General features: G+C 42.5%; 1 protein-coding gene across 1 annotated transcript in view; it reads left to right on the plus strand.

Annotated features, from left to right (window-relative positions):
• LOC133131552 (collagen alpha-1(XXV) chain-like) overlaps window positions 1–17,806 on the plus strand; it is a 65,125-nt gene that overhangs the window by 27,583 nt on the left and 19,736 nt on the right. The window contains exons 11-23 of the mRNA XM_061246927.1: window positions 1,928–1,960; window positions 2,238–2,273; window positions 3,630–3,674; window positions 5,644–5,706; window positions 8,984–9,052; window positions 11,030–11,074; window positions 11,956–11,991; window positions 14,223–14,300; window positions 14,405–14,428; window positions 15,050–15,094; window positions 16,790–16,834; window positions 16,943–17,023; window positions 17,475–17,537. Of these exons, the coding sequence (XP_061102911.1) occupies window positions 1,928–1,960; window positions 2,238–2,273; window positions 3,630–3,674; window positions 5,644–5,706; window positions 8,984–9,052; window positions 11,030–11,074; window positions 11,956–11,991; window positions 14,223–14,300; window positions 14,405–14,428; window positions 15,050–15,094; window positions 16,790–16,834; window positions 16,943–17,023; window positions 17,475–17,537 (663 nt within the window). The remainder of the gene's footprint in view (window positions 1–1,927; window positions 1,961–2,237; window positions 2,274–3,629; window positions 3,675–5,643; window positions 5,707–8,983; window positions 9,053–11,029; window positions 11,075–11,955; window positions 11,992–14,222; window positions 14,301–14,404; window positions 14,429–15,049; window positions 15,095–16,789; window positions 16,835–16,942; window positions 17,024–17,474; window positions 17,538–17,806) is intronic.

Consider the following 17,806-nt stretch of genomic DNA (forward strand, 5'->3'; position numbering starts at 1 on the left):
TATGCGGAACAGTTTTTTTTAACACATCATCGCTGTAGGCTGTACACTTCCTAAAGCTGGGCGATTCATAATTTAGTGCCGTGCTTAACTGTGCCGCATCAGCGCTTGGCCTGCGATGTGAACCAGCAACCTTGTGGTTTAAAACATTATCCCCCCAGGCATGTTAGACTCCGGGAAGAGTGAACAGTATAATCACTTGTCGATAGATTTATATGCTGAGACTTTTGTCAGTGTGATGTGAATTTCACCCACTATGCTGCCCTAGTTAACAGAGAACGTCGCTTGGTTACCAAAATAAATACAAGTAGCATTCCAGTCGCGCGCCACATGGATTTTTCCTATTACCGTATGCGCGATCAGTTGGCTCGTTTGGAATTATGTCGACCCCGTTTAATCATTTCTACCACGGCCGGTGTTTAAAACTATTATTGGCATTGCAGAACAACCTCTATCGTTATCTGTTCTCGCGTTATGGATTCCCAATCCGATCATTCGCAGCTATCTTATTAATTAAAGCGCTCTAATTTGGGTGTGTGTGTGCAGTGTTGCTTGCCAGATGCCAGGCATTTTCTGCCCCAAATATTAATCGTAACATTAATGTAAACCGTAAATTTCCCCACACATTTTAAGTAATAATCCACCAGTCTGGCAACGTTGACACTGCGCTGGATTTGATACATTTGCTCTGAGTGAAGAAGCTCCTTACCACTCTACTCCCACAGTCTGCTGGCTGCCAGCGTGGGAGCGTATTATTCGTGTAACTAGCAAGTGATAATTTTGTGAGAACATGCATATAAAAATGTAAACGAGGGCGTAAAAAAATCCGGTATCCAGATGTGACCGGCAATGCAGTTTTAGTGCCGCCAAAATTATAATTAATGGTTCTCATAAAGGCGAGGGCGCAGGCATTCTTCCATTCTCCTCAGCACAGAATCTCCGCCCAGTCACCCTCTGGCCCATTCTCAATCTGCGGTAGATGGTTTTGTGCGCATTATATCACGGAGGCACAGCAGTTACCAGCTCCTCGGAGGTGAATATTTGAATATTACAGATTCGCTTGTGTTATTTCGTTATTTTTATATATGCTGATTAGGGAGAGCGCAGATGAGCGCACAAAATGTTCTCTCAATGTTACTGGAATGTTTCGTCAGTGTTACAAAATTGGCAGCAACGTGGCTTGCTCCTCCAAATTGCATGCTGCCTTACAGGTGTTGACAGGCCACATATATCGGATTCAGATATATACAATTGTTTTGGATTCAAATACTTTTCTGTGCTCGATTAATCTTGCCTGGTGCAATTGAGCCAACCAAGAGGACTAAATGTTTGCACATTTTGAGAGCATTTCATTGGTTCCAGTACACCAGACAAGCGCAGTAAAAGCGTATAAAAAATATTTGAATCGTTTATGTACTCGTCTGGTTGGATTGACCAGCAGAATTGGTCTTGCCTGATGGGATGGGGCAGTCCTTAACTGCCAAGCCCCCCTCCCTGGGCAGTGCTAATGCTAATTCTAATCATGCATTGCCATACAGGCCTGCGGGCTACATTAGCCACCAGCAAATTAACTGAAATTGCTTTGATGTGTTAGTAACAGACCTGGGTCCAAATAGTATTTGTTTTGAATTCAAATACTTTTCTGCTTTTGACAAGCTTGCCTGGTGCATTCAAAGAAATGAAATGATCCCGAAACTAAAAACCCTGCTCGCCTGCTCTTCCTTGCAGGCTCAAATACACCGAGGTCAATTGACCACAGAAAAGTATTTGAATCCAAAACTTGTACTAAAATGTGAATCCAGGTCTGGTTATTACAGAACTGTAAGAGTGGAGAGACCTGGGTCTCAGTGGGGGTTACAGACGCAGCTGTTTAAATGTGTGTCAGCTGTCATGTTGATGCTGAAACGCTCTCGTCTTCCCTCTCTTCCAGGGAGATGCAGGTTCGTCAGCTGCAGGGATCAAGGTGGGTCCTGTTCCGTTATTTCAGAAAATGTTCCTCTCTCTGACAGATTGGCGTGTCCAAATGATAGCATATGTTAAATTATCCCTTTTAAAAAAATGTATTTGCTAATGTGCACTTTCCAATCGTTCTCTCTTTATATCCACCATTCTCTCCTGCTCTCTGTCTCTTTTACTCACTCCATCTGTTCCTTCATCTCTTCCTCCCTCTCCTTTTGTTTTGTGTGCTCTTTCCCTCTTTCATTCTCTCCCTCTCTCTCTCCTTATGCACTCTCTCACAGGGCGAGCCAGGACTACCTGGGAAAGAGGGACGCAAGGTACTGCTACACCGTAGAACTGCACCTGCGCGCTGATGAAACAGCCCCCCTGTCCTCCCACATGCAAACTCAGTAGAGTTCCACTTTAGGAACACTCCCCAGAATTAAAGCCCAGACTCAGCTGAGCCAGAATGGGCCAATTCAACTGACATAAATAACTGACTAAACTCAATTAAAATGTAGATCCTCCATATGAAACTCGGTTTAGTCCAGGACTAAGCTTAATTTGTGTCTGTGAAACGGGCCCTTTGTGTCGAATTTTAGGACATATTAGGCAACATTGCAGCATCCCTCTCTGTTGTACAGCGTGTTTCGCAATTTTGTGGAAAAACAGGATGAATCAGACTTGTGGAAGAGGCAAAAAAAATCCACACTTTGCCATATTTGCTACTCAAGTGGTCTGCTATTAGATTGAATAGACACACACACACACACACACACACACACTCGGACACACACACACACACACACACACGCACAAATGTGCATGAAACTGCTTGTGATTGTTATGCTAGTTCCAAGACCTAACAAACTAACATGGCATTCTACATGGCACTCTACTTTTCTCTGAATACTTGTTCTCCTTTGTTTGATTTTCCACTATTGACTGATGTTACAGGTCAGTACATGATGCTCTCAAAACATTTCCCATGTTCTTGTAGCAATGTTTGGAGACTTTTTTATAGTTGTCTTGGCAGTGTGAGTGAATGTTTGCTGGGTGACTACACACTCGATTGGTGCTGGCCACTTGGTGTTTCGAGAATGGGGTTTTTGAGAAGTCGTTGTGGCTGATCACACAAGGATGAGGGTACAGAAAGCATGCTCTCTTTTTCTCTCTCCCCCTCTCTTTTACTCTATGGTGTTAATCATACCATCAGTAGCACACACTGAGACTTCTGTCGGTATTTCTCTCAGGTTCCATACAATGCTGAAATTAGAAAATGCTGTTATTAAGGAACTGGTTGATTACCATATAATTACAGAACAAATTGTATATTTTATAGCAGGTCCCACCAGTTGCTTATGCAACCTAACACCATTTCTGGGACTTGTAGTTCAACTTGGATTTTGGTCTGTGCATTTGTTGATCGTCTTACTCCTCAGTAAAAACATTTCCCTGTCTACAGAATGCATCAAAGGACTACCCCCAACAACAACAAAACATTTTGAGTGATTGATGTTTTCTTTGAGTGCAGGAAAGCCTGAGTCTTGTCGAAAATGATTGGTTTCAGGAAGACGATCTGGTCCATTAGGTTTCTCGATTTAAGTTTTTGCTTTGGAAGAGTTCTGCACACTCTACAGTAGGGTACCGGGTACAGTAGAACTGGACTGTAACGGCACAAACTTTTCCTGTAGGGAGAGCCAGGACTTCCTGGACTGCCTGGACTTCCTGGAATTAAGGTAACTAGCATTGTGACATCACACCACCAGCCCCACCCCCATTCTAACCCTTCAACACACCATCAATTCTGTGGGTGGTGATGTGCATCTGTGTGTGTATTTTCAAAATAACATCAAAAAATGAAGTCTTTGTGCCTCCATGTGAAATATAAATAAGCAAAGTCCCAGTGTTAATGCCGTTTGCACTAGTTTAGGTGTGATTGGCATGAGATGGGTTTGATGCACCCTAGGATTGTTTACCTACCTCTGTTTGCACTTGTAAACTGCCAGGTTTATGAAAACGCTTTCCCAGTTCTAATCCCAGTCTTCATTCTGGCTGTTTTCATGTGTTGTGATGCAGCACTAATGTGATGCTTGCATGCTCTCCCTACAGCTCAATTCCTGTATTGGGTACTCACAGATTTTAACATTTTCTGGATGCATTTCTACACAGCGAGCATTTACAGAGCCATGAATTTGCCTCCCATTATCTGTAATGGGTGACAAAAGAATTGGATAAAATTTGGATATGCCATAACACTGATATTTCCTGCGTGAACAAAGCTATTAAGATTCCATAACTCTGTACACGTCACTCACATTTCTTTTACCAAACCAGTTTGCTATCTTTTAGAGAGATGACAGATATAATGACAGTTGGAACCTGTTTGATCTCATGTATCATGTATCTCTGCCAGAATAAGGTAGTTTTGTCGGTTGAGTTCCCCATTACTGCGTTCTGCAGTGTGCTGATGGTACATGGCCTTAACGGACTGACTTCGAAAGACACTTGGGTTGTCTGAGACCCTTTCTGTAATGGTGTCTGTGCAGTCAGCCTTTAAATTAAAACATGACAGTCCAAGATAAATGGTAATTACAGAGCAAAGTGTCTGTCCTAATGCGTGTGACAGCTCTCTGGGAAAAGGGCCTGAACTTTTTTTGGAGTTTTCCCCTGTTCTTTAATACATTTGTTCTCTCTGTTTGAGTATTCCATTGAAGCTAATCAATGCTGAAGAAAATGTTTTGGATTGCTGTATGTATACAAGCTGAGGTATTAGTGTTAAGAGAAACATACAGTTTAATTGATTATTGATTTAAACTTTTTTTGTGCGTGTGCTTTTAACGATGATCCTGTTGACCAAAGGGTCCTTTTAACTTTCAACCAATAAGCTGCCACACTTACTGCCTGAATATCTAACAGTTGACAGGCTGTATATAAAAGGGAATATTGGTACAGTGTAGCGGTCCTGTGCTATTACATGCTAATGAAATGGCCTGGGAGAAACTGCCAGCAATCTTCTACAGCTGTTATACCTGTCAAACATAAGCAGACGTGATTGCTTATAATCAGCAAAGAATGTGGAGTTCAAGTGCCGTTGATTTTCAATCAATATAGTATGACTGCGGCACCGCTTACAGTAGAATTGGCATTGAGTGCATCTTTCCAGTGGGAATAAGAGTACTAAAGGATAATTCAGTTAAACGGGAAGAACTTGGGACCGGTTTACTAACCCCATTATGGAAATGCAATCAAGTTAATCTTCCAGCTGTGGGATATTAAAAACCGGGAATGAATTAGCTGGGTGACATACTGAACGTATAATCTTGCTAAATCGATTAAACCTAATCATTAACCACTTTAACATATGAAACACCTTGAAGTAAAGGGTACTTCTGTGCCAAGAAAATATGTTGTGGCATGTGCACTTTGCGTTTCAGGGACGAAAAGAAAAAGGAAAAGAAAAAAAACACTATTGAACACTGTGTGTGTGTGTGTGTGTGTGTGTGTGTGTGTGCATGGGAGTGTGTGTATGAATGTTCTTTGTGAGTGTGTGTCCATGTGCATGTATCTATGTGATTGCATTGCATGTGTGTGTTCATGTAAGTATGTGAATGCGTGCAAGTGTGTACATTTGAGTGTGTATGAGTGCATGCATGTGAGTGTGTCTATGTGAGTCTCTTGTGAGTGATTCTGCCTGCTTGTTTTCAGGGGGAGCCAGGATACTTGGGACCTCAAGGAGATCCCGGTCTACCTGGGCTACCTGGAACCAAGGTATGTAGATCTACTGTAGAGCAATCCCAATCAACACACCATCAGTACTGTAGAACAGTAACCATCAACATACGATCAATACCATAGTACAGTTGTCATCAATACTAAGTCATGGATGCCCCCTCTGGTCCTGGAGGGCTGGTCTGCATGCTGGTTTTGTTCCAACCAGTTTTCTGGCAACACTACAAACTGCTGGTTCACTCCTGTACTTGAGCGCAGTAAAGTCTTTAGGACACATTTGCAGTCTGTGGCTGTAGCTAGTGCTTATACAGGTGTCAGATCAAGATATGATTGAACTAATTCAATAACTAAGAGCAGAAGTTGGCAGAAAATCTTTAAATGGATAGGTCCTTGTTGTGTACCCCTGCTATAAGTTAAAAAAAGACAAAGCTGTTATCATCAATGTTCTGTAAGTTTATAAAGTAAAGAATAGTTATCAGCATTCAGTGTTCGCAGAAACTTGCGGAAAGTTGGACACCATTTAAATTTCTAAAATCTAATCAAATAACCAAGAATGCGAATGCTTTTAAAATGGGGGCATATGATGTAAAACAGATCTGGATGGTAATCTGTGCATTATCCAATAGTCCATGCAAACGCTTTCCTCAGCCGATGAGTCCATCTGCTTGGAAGAAAATCTGCAATCTCCAAGTGACCTGCCCCTGCATATTCAAATGCCTCTGTAATTGTATTTGTGTGGATATCCAGGGGGGCCCTCAAGGGCCACCGAGCGGCCCCACTGTGGCTGTTCAGAGGTGCTGCTCTGGCCAAAGGGCCACAATTTAGTCTCAGAGTCTCAGACTGGCATTGTACACTGCAAAAAGTGACTCTTAACAAATGTTTTAGCATTGTAATAAGATTTGGGATCTGAGCTTGTTTTAAATTCATGTTTGCTTGACAGCAGAAATTTTCTTATTCCATTGGAATTTAGAATAAGTCAAACTGTCTTCCCTCATTGCCAATATTTTCCTCTCATTTAGCAAGAAAGTTAAATAAATAAGATTTTACTTCTCAATATAAGCCTAAAATACTTGTTATTTTTGGGGGGTTTACAGTGTACCGCAACACTGTGCATGTATTGAATAACATTTCTGGTAAATTTGGATGTGCATCTGTCAGTCTATAAAAGTTGAGGCGGGGGCTGGTGTATCTGGCCATGGATTGGACGAGGGGCAGGAGTGGGCAGGGAAATTGCTGCAGAGGGGGCGGAGCTCCACTGCATGCTGTAGCCCTTGGCTTTTCCAGCAGCACAAGGCCACAAATGAACGAGGCAGATATGATATGTACTGTAATAGAAAAACATCAGTTATGAAGTCCCCAAACTAATCCTGAAAACATGGCGTTTAGGAAAACAACATGGATCTGTTTAGACCGCGGAGGAAAAACCCCAAACTTACAGGGAGATGCACTATGTGGGTCTCAGCAGGCTTGGCTTTGGGTAAACCAGCGTATTGGATGGCCTTGCTTGTTCGTTTACATTTAGTTGCTAACTCAGGGTTTAGACGATGTAACATAATTACGCTTGCTGAAGTTCCCCCGCTCTGGGCTTTCGAACCCACAGCCCTGTGGGTTCCCCAACCCTCTGAGTGGGACTGAGAGATGGGCTGTATCAGAATCACAGATGGGGGCTCTCAAGGGGAAAATCAGGTCTGGGAACTGTGGGTGGAGCAGTAGGAGGTGATGAGTTATCACACTGTCTATACTTGATTTACTATTGCTAGTGTTATATTTGCCGGTTTGTTTTTGTTTGCTTGTTCTCATCAATCTACTATTAATCTATAGGATCTATGTTTTTATCTGTGTGGTCACTTCTCACACTGAGCACTCTATTCCATTTTTAGTGCAGTTGTACCTGCTTTTGCCTTTTTATTTTTGTCTTTGGTGTACATTGCTCTGGATAAGAGCATCTGCCAAATGCCTATAATATAATGTGATGATGTGATAGGGTTTTGCCTGTAGGGGGCGCTGACCGTATCAATGCCTGTAATGTAATGTGGTGATGTGATGGGGGTTTTTGCCTGTAGGGGGCGCTGACAGTGCGAATGGATGTGATGGGTTTCTGCCTGTAGGGGGCGCTGACAGTGTGAATGCCTGTGGTGAGGCCCTAATCCAGGCTGGTTTGGAAAGCCAGCAGTGCAGAACGAGCCGTCAGTGCAGGGGCTCTGTGTGGTCAGACGGAGGGGTGGGCAGGCGTGGGATCCCACACCCCAGGGATACTATCGGCAGACAGCAGAGCTGGGGGGCGGGGGCGGGGGGTCAGTACAGAACCCCCTTGGGAAATCTGTGGAGCTACAGGAGATGGCAAAAGCAGAGCTTTATTTGTGTTGCACATTTCATACAGATCTGCAACACAATGTGCTGTACAAGGAGGTAAAAACAGGAAAGAAATACATTCATTCATTATCCTAACCCGCATATCCTGAACAGGGTCGCAGGGGGGCTGGAGCCTATCCCAGCATACATTGGGCGAAAGGCAGGAATACACCCTGGACAGGTCACCAGTCCATCCCAGGGCACACACACCATTCACTCACACACTCACACCTACGGGCAATTTAGACTCTCCAATCAGCCTATCCTGCATGTCTTTGGACTGGGGGAGGAAACCGGAGTACCCGGAGGGAACTCACGCAGACACGGGGAGAACATGCAAACTTCATACAGAGAGGCCCGAAGACACAGAAGACACAAAAAGGAAAAATTTAAAAGACAATAATTAAGGATTAAATTAATTATAATTCAAATGAAAGTGCTCCATTTTGGGTCTAAGCCTCATTGCCGAAAATAATGAAGTCCAACCCCTGACACAGGTCCAACTTTGCTTTTGTAAGGCATCTGAGACAGGTCTTATGTCCTGGAGAAGTTAAGCTATGTGCACCCAAACTGCTCCACACGCCACACTCCTGTCTCTGCAGTGCTTTCATCCTATACAATGAATGCTGCCTTAATCCATTCCAATGACTCATTCAGCCATATGCTGCATTTAACTGCATTAAATCACATAACCTATACTGCCCTAATCCTTTTTGAAATTGAACTAATTATATAATCAAGATCTGAGGCTGGAATAAACAAGCACACACACAGGGCCCTCCATGGCACTGAGTTTGAGACCAGCACACACACACGGCCCTCCATGGCACTGAGTTTGAGACCACTGTACTAATGTCTCCAGTCTTACCACATATCTCTGCTGTCACTGCGTTTCTCCACTGTAATGTAACTGTACTGTAAATCTCTGCTCAAATCTCCATGCACTTCTCTCTTCTCCCTGCAGGGGGAGCGGGGGGAGCAGGGCCCCCCAGGGAAGGGGGCGCGAGGAGAGACCGGCCCCATGGGACAGAAGGTTGGTTTCTCCGTCTCCAACCAACACGGCTCACACTACAGGGAGGCAAAGCTATGATGTAACGTCATGACCTTGGAATTATAAGGTTCTGAGTTTTGGGATAATGAGCTTCAAAGCTTTCACATCCGAACACAGCAAAACTGAAATGCAGGGCAGTTCTTCTCGATCAAAATGACAGACATCCTAAAAGTATACTGAATCTACAATATCAGAATCTATTATCTATTGAATTGTCCTATAAACAACATATTTATGACATTTTTGTCAAAAATGGTCAGTTGGAACCTTATAATTCTAAGGTCTCAGGTGCTGTTTCCCTTAAAACAGGGGTGTCCTGCCTTATCCAGAAAGGGTCGGTGTGGGTCCAGGTTTTTGTTTTAGCTCAGCAGTACTATAACTGATTCAACTAATGGACTAATCATGACCTTGAAGTAGAATCCGGTGACTCAGTGCTGGGCTAAAACATAAACCTGCACCTACACTGGCACTTCTCAGATTAGTTTTGACAATGCTGGTTTAAAAATATGCCAAACTTTACTTTGGAGGCCTCTACATGGGTTTGAAGTGAGTTGTACAGATAAGTTAAAAAGGAAACACTTGACTAAATTAGGATGAGAAAGCAGAGGTCACCAGTTGTGCTTAATCTGTTAATTATGCTAATTAAGATCCCAACGTACGCAGAATCACATTGCTGACATTGTGCAAAAACCTTGTATCTCAATGGTTTGGTCATTGTGGGTTTTTAGCACACTTTGAGCTTTTTAATCTGACTCTGAGTGCATTAGAATATTTTAACACGAGCCATTTCAGTTGCTAAATTGATGTCATAATGGAATTCCGAGGGAGAGATGTCATTAGCAGAGGACATTACTAAGAAGCACGTTCCGCACAATCATGGTGTCCCTGCATTAAAACTAAATCAAAATCAGAAACAAACAAGCACCTGTGCGTTAGTTTATTGCGATCATTTGGGATGAGAGTAGTCAGTCAAAATCTGTGGTGGTCCGACTATGATGTTTCCACTTCTGTCCTCGACTTTGTGAGTATTTGGCACCCTCCTGTGGTTGGTATACAGTATATAAACATTTAAACTTGTGCAATGTTGTGACTAGTTTCCAAACCCTTTGGTTTTGAAAAGGAGAGAGACATGCTTTTATGGAAATGGGTCACAGTGGTAGCGTTGTGAGAAAATATGTCTGAGGCAGTCTTCCCGTTCCCAATACCAGATACCAGATACCAGATACCAGCTCCTTGCTTTTCTACCCTATTCTCTGTTTCCCACTTTGAACTCTGGGACTTCTCCAACAGTTCCTGTAACTATACCTGAGGAACTGTCACAACACATGAATCAGTGTGTTGTTGAGGCTGTGTTGTAGCGTGTGGATGGGCCCCATGGGCTGGTGTTGAATCTGGATTGTGTCAGTGGCTGGCTGACGTACTTTAAGGTATTTATAATGGTGTGCAACAATATTGTTCATAATATACATTATCAAGGGAATTGATATTCATAAAATGTTTATGAGGGGGAAATATACCACTAACATGTATCTATGTATTTATAATGGTACATTGGTACATGTTTAGGAGGGGGAAATATACCACTAACATGTACCAATGTATTTATAATGGTACAGTGGTACATTTTAGTGGTATATTTCCACCTCATAAACATTTTATGAATATCAATTCCCTTGATAATGTATATTATGAACAATATTGTTGCAGTTGTTCGACTGGGAACTATAAAGTTTATAAAGTACCTGAAACTCTTAAAGAAGCACAAAACTATTGTCTTATGGTGATAAGCACAGGCACATACACACACTTCAATGCAAAGCTAATTATTTGACTTGTATTTGCTTATCCAAATGTGTGGTGTGGAATTAGGTTATTAATACTGATGTGCACTTGTCCTTCAGCCTGAAGAGGGCGCCTTATCTCTTTTCTGTCCCTCTCTGCTACTCCTCTTTCTGCCAGGGAACACAAGGGGAGTCTGGGAATCCAGGCCTCAGAGGGTCAAAGGTCAGTGACTCAAATTACAGGCTGTGTGTCCAGCAGTAAAGGTTATTGAAACGGGCGGGGTCAGGAAAGCCTGATACATCCGTGCATCAGTGTCAAACCAGAACATCGGCTTAAAGACCTACACACCAGCTTAAAGACCCACATACCAGTTTAAAGCCCCACACACACCAGCTTAAAGACCCACATACCAGCTTAAAGCCCCACACACACACCAGCTTAAAGCCCCACACACACACCAGCTTAAAGCCCCACACACACACCAGATTAAAGCCCCACACACACCAGTTTAAAGCCCCACAAACTCCAGTTTAAAGCCCCACACACACCAGCTTAAAGCCCACACACACCAGCTTAAAGATCCACACACACAAGCTTAAAGACCCACACACCAGCTTAAAGTCCCACACACACCAGTTTAAAGTCCCACACACACCAGTTTAAAGACCCACACACATGAGCCTTCTCTTCCTGGTTTTCCAGGGTGCGAGGCTTGTCTTGTTCTTCATCTTGTGTCTGATATGTGAGATGGGAGGTCTCTGGAATGCAGTCATGTGTAGGTGTGTGTGCGTGTGTGCGCGCATGCGTTTGTGCATTATCGCTGTCCTTTTATCCACCGTGCTTTGTAAAATACACATTTATATTGTGCCAAGACACACCTGTGAGCCAGTGTGGGTGGAGGCAGGGTGTGCAAAAAAACTAATAATAATAATTCTAATAATAATAATAACAATGTCCTATTATATATTATTATGTTGCTGTTGTCACATTGCTATGACATTGGAACAGTGATGATTGGCAGGTAGTGCCTTCAGTAGAGGGGTTACACAGCAGGCCTTGCTCCAGGGACTTTGTGTGTGATGAATGCTGTTTCTGTGTTTCAGGGGGACCCCGGAGAGACAGGTTCCACTGGGCCCAGGGTGAGTGGTCACTGCCTGTCTTGACTGATTACCCGCTGTGTGCTGGAGGTCGTTTCCCAGTTTAGACAGGTCCCGAGGACCGTTCCTGTCCTGCTCCAGGCACCCAAACTGCGCTGGGCTGTGCTGGGTCGTGTTGGGCCGTGTTGGGCCACTCTCAGCCGTACTGGGCCGTACTGGGCCGTGTTGGGCCTTACTGGGCCTTTCTGGGCCGTACTGGGCCTTACTGGGCCATACTGGGCCGTACTGGGCCGTACCATTAATGTAGCCATGCTATTAATATGCACAGCAGACCTGGGTGGAATACATAATTGGATTCAAATACTTTTCTATGCTCTACCAAGCTTGTGTGGTGTATTGGAACCTATGAAATACTCTGAAATACTCTGGCAGGATCAATCAAGCACAGAAAAGTATTTTAATCCAAAACAATATTTGACCCTGGTCTGGCAGACGGCCTCCAGCATGTAGTGCTTCATTCAGGTCGCTGATTGGACACACACACCTTGTTTCCATTGCCTAAATAGCTTAAGAAAAGAGCACTGGAGTTTGACACCCCTGATCAAAATGATAGCTTAATGATATTCTAAAGCACCTAGAAGATAATTGAAAACAAATGGGAAATTAACATTTATCTTTAAGTTGTAGAATCTGTAAATGGAGGCTTTTGAGTAGCAGAGTGCTCAGTTACAATAGTTATGTGCACTGTACAAACATTATTGTAATTTATATTTCTCAAGGGACCAGGAAAAACAAACTTTTGATGTTTTCTGAAACTGATTTGCTCCCACTGACATTTTGAAAGGCAGTGTGTGCACAAACATGAGGCTCTGTTGAGCCTTTTTAGTCTTTAATGAAAACACTGAGAAACAGTGCGTTAAAATGTAAAAAGCGTGTGGGCGGACGCATATGAGTTGAGCACGAAAAGCATCTAATGATTAAAGGAAACATTTTTTAAATGCTGAAACTGACCCTTTGTCTCTTTGTTAAAAACAATTTCTTTCTCACATTTAAATAAATGACTGAGTCACTTGCATAAAGAAGAAAAGCTTCAAGTTAAACAAGGACACCAGGTCAGATGTTGATGTTTCTAAAATTAAGTGAGAATAATTCAATGAGCTACAGAGACCATTCTAAGAGTAAAGGAGTATTTAACCCCTTAATGCTGGGCTGTTTTTTTTAAATTTTATTTTATTTATTTTTTTCAGGGCGCAATTTTCTATCACTATGGTAATAGGATATAACGCTTGAAAGTGTTCACTCACGGTTATATCTGTATAATCTATTTTAAGATGCCGTCGCTTTAGCGACAATAGTTCCTTATTTTGTAACATGTGGGTGGAAGAACAAGTGTGTGGGGACCTCACCTTCTCTTCATTTGGGAAATACTACACTAAAAGAGCTAATGTCAATGTCCTTTTCATGACAAGTGTCCAGTGAACCATGCCTGGTAACAACACTAGAAGGTCCACGACCCAACGACGGAGAACACAGCAGCCGTCAGTTCTCTTTTCCGTGTAAATAAATTTTGGCAGTAAACAGCTGTCATTCGTACCCCACGTATCCGTAACGAGAGGAGGGAAGTATAAAGTTCCTCCAGATAAGACATCTCGTCTGCCCGACGTGTCATAACTTAGCGCAATATAGGAGTGAATGTAGCCACCACCCTTGTTTGTTTAACTGCAGCCTGTTGCCATGATGTTGCTGTCTATCTGCAGTGCCTTGTTCACTTTGCTACTAGGAACATGAAAAATTCACGGGCTGGCTTACTTGTCTTACTCAGCATCTACGGTTCAAGTTCAAGTTTTTATCCATGTGATCACTTCAGCACCGTACTTCTCTCGAAGGTTTTCAGCGCACTTGTCCCTGGTTACGATTTGCGCTTTATTGTACGTCACTCTGGATAAGAGCGTTTGCCAAATGAATGTAATTTAATACAGTATAATTTCATCTACTGTTGCTTTCCGCAAGGTTCTGAAGCCAGTTTCTTTACGGTTGCTATGTACATTGCGTACATTACAATTATTTAGCTGATTTTATCCAAAGTGACTTAGAGTTGATTAGACTGAGCAGAGACCAATCCCCCCTGGAGCAATGCGGGGTTAAGGAGACAACAGCAGCACCCCACCTGGGAATCAAACTCGCAAATCCAGTTGCCTAACCTGCCTAACATAATTCTCATCCTCAACTCCAACCCCCCATTTTAAAGTGACATTATCCCCCTGCTTCCATAGGGCCCCCCAGGACCAAAGGGGGATCAGGGTGCCACGGAGATCATAGACTACAGCGGGAACATCCAGGATGCACTGCAGGTGAGGTGAAAAAGTGGAGAGGTTGCGGTGGGCTCACTGCTGTGTTCTTATTGGTTAGTACTGTACTTACCCAGTTATCTGATCTCTCCCTCACCTGCAAACAGAAGATTACCACTCTCACAGTGACGGTAATGAGTCTTTTATCCAGTCTGTTTTAAAGCATGCCGTTCCGACAAACAGCATGGAGACCTGACATGCGTTCAAGACGGCGAACGTTAGCTAAGATGGGCTAACGTTTGCCAACGTATTCAAACCTCTTTCTGTTCGCCACAAATGTTAGCAGAGAGAACGACATTGACAATAAGTTGGCTGTTATAATGCACTTTAATCAATGTAATATTTGTTCCTACCTGCTAGAAAAAGCTTATTGCGTAGCTAGGATGGTTTAGAACCTAGTCACATCCATTTCTATTCAAAAGGCATTGTTGCAGTGGTGAACTAAATGGAATGTTTAAAATAATTCAACAGTAAAGTTGGCTGCAATCTAGTGTGCAGTGGGCATGAGGTGTTATTAGACTGATTCCAAATACTTGCATGCAATTTACGTGTCTGTGTGTGTTTATGTGTGTTTGCCTTTATGTTGCAATATTTGGTTGGTTATGATGGGATTATATATTTTTCAATGTCATTCATTGTCCTTTTCTCCTCAATAATCAAAGTTACTCCCAAAGTGCTTATGGCTACGATTGTTGTGCATTTGTGGCATTACCCAAGAAACCCCTAAACAAACATTTATCTCACCTGTCTAGGGTCCACCAGGACTGCCCGGGCCAATAGGACCACAGGGATTAAAGGTAACACAGCTATGACTCCGCCCACAATGAAAGATGGTTCATGCAAGGAGGGTGATTGTCAGAGCCATGAATGTATGTCATTGATCTCAAACTCCAGTCCTGGAGGGCCGCAGTGTCTGTAAGTTTAACTCCAGTCCTGGAGGGCCGCAGTGTCTGCAGGTTTAACTCCAGTCCTGGAGGGCCGCATGGTCTGCAGGTTTAACTCCAGTCCTGGAGGGCCGCAGTGTCTGCAGGTTTAACTCCAGTCCTGGAGGGCCGCAGTGTCTGCAGGTTTAACTCCAGTCCTGGAGGGCCGCAGTGTCTGCAGGTTTAGTTATTTCATTAATTTATTTATATATCAATGAACTACCATGCCTGAGCCAACAGGTCTGGTATTTTAGTACATTGATATATCAATAACTAAGATAAAATAAATAACCATTTTATTTATTAGGAACTCATGTGTAACTCATGTAACAATGTAAACATTACCAGTTTATTTATATATATATATATATATATATATATATATAAAGCATATATATATATATATATAAAGCTTCTTATGGATAATCTCCAATTGAATTTAGCATTTAGCAAGAAATCAGGAGCTATGATTTTGTGACTACATCTACATTGTGCTGTAGGAAGACCTAGCTAGGATCCTAAGGAATGCCATTAACCAATGCATAGTGAAATTATTTTAAAACCGCCTGTAGCTGCTGTACTTGCCAAATTCTGGTTCTGCAGCTTTTAGTGCCTGGAGGGCCGCAGTGTCTGCAGGTTTAACTCCAGTCCTGGAGGGCCGCAGTGTCTGCAGGTTTAACTCCAGTCCTGGAGGGCCGCAGTGTCTGCAGGTTTAACTCCAGTAGTTATTTCATTAATTTATTTATATATCAATGAACGACCATACCTGAGCCAACAGGTCTGGTATTTTAGTACATTGATATATCAATAGCTAAGATAAAATAAATAGCCATTTTATTTATTAGGAACTCATGTGTAACTCATGTAACAATGTAAACATTACCAGTTTATTTATATATATATATATATATATATATATATATATATATATATATAAAGCATGTATGTATATATATTCTTATGGATAATCTCCAATTGAATTTAGCATTTAGCAAGAAATCAGGAGCTATGATTTTGTGACTACATCTACATTGTGCTGTAGGAAGACCTAGCTAGGATCCTAAGGAATGCCATTAACCAATACATAGTGAAATAATTTTAAAACCGCCTGTAGCTGCTGTACTTGCCAAATTCTGGTTCTACAGCTTTTAGTGCCAACATCTATTACAAACAAGCTAAAGTACATACAGTTCATATTTGTATGACTCTGGAATAACAATCAATGTCCACACAACTACTACATAATGTCACCTAACAGGACATTCAAAATGACTCGCTGTCCTGCACGCATAACAAGCTTAAAGATCATACTCAAAGGTATTTAAAATCATGCAGCCTTTTGCTCTATGGGGCATTATGTACAAGGGCGGCCTGTAGTGTTGAACAGTAATTATGTTAAAAGTTATTAAGCTATTAAGTTATGAATCTTCTTTCAGATCACATCTACATAATGACATACTGGTGTGTGGCTGTGAGAGTATGAAATGGGGCTAATGTTTTGGAAGCAGAATACTGGTCACATGACTATCCAGTCCACGTTCCTATTTGAGCTGATTGGTCTTGTTTCAGGGCGATCGAGGAGCACCTGGTTTTCCGGGACTGGACGGTGAGAGAGTAAGTTTGACCCAGAGTGCTTGTTTGATGGACATGCCAACGCCAGAACTGACTGCAAGTACTTATCCACTCCCTTGATTCTGATTGGCCCCCCTCTACTCCCTACAGGGCATGAAGGGGTCGAAAGGAGATTCGGGTTCCCCGGGACAGCCTGGAGAGAAGGGGTCACTGGGACTACCTGGCTTGCCTGTAAGATCATCTCAAGTACCTCACTGAAGTACTGCATTTTAGGGATATATCCATTCTTGAATTTTTTTTTCTTTTCTTGATTAATCAATACTTTAGTTTGATTTTCAGACCCTAAATGTTTCTGTAGGCATAGCAAATTGGTTATATTGGTGAATATTTATCAGAGTGTGCCCTGGATGTCATATACACCCCCAGTTTTTGTAATTCGCGTTCACCTGAAAAACTGCCAACCAGTTCATCAGCTGCTGTCGTTGATTAACTGCAACAAAATGCTAAGTAACCTCAGAAAGTCACACAATCAGACGCACTGGAATATAAAACAACAACATAACACTGTGACTAAGGGAAGAGGTGTGTGTCGTTGAGTGAGTGTGTGTGTGTTCATGCAGTATAACAACAACAAATGGAGATGAATGGTAAACGTCTATGTTTCTGATCTTCCTGTTGCCAGGGTGTGAACGGATTCAAAGGAGACAAAGGTGACACGGGGCTATCTGGCGCCCAGGGACCTTCAGTAAGTACACTCCTCCTCTAACAGTGTACATGAGCCACCATGTTTCTCCTTCCCAGGGATGGTCTAAAAAGAGCCTTTTCAGATGACCTATTTCTGTTTTCTCCACTTAGTTTTGTGTGTGTAAATATGCCTGAGGTTAGTACCCTGCCAGACATTGAGCAGAAAGCTCTTCGGGGGACCAGGTGTCCTTATTTTTTATCAATAACCACTAATCCTTTGGCTCTGGAAGGAGATGATTGATCAATTTACCGTTTACCTTGTTTGTCCGA

The sequence above is a fragment of the Conger conger genome, chromosome 6 (assembly GCF_963514075.1).
Source record: "Conger conger chromosome 6, fConCon1.1, whole genome shotgun sequence".
NCBI classification, from domain to species: Eukaryota; Metazoa; Chordata; class Actinopteri; order Anguilliformes; family Congridae; genus Conger; species Conger conger.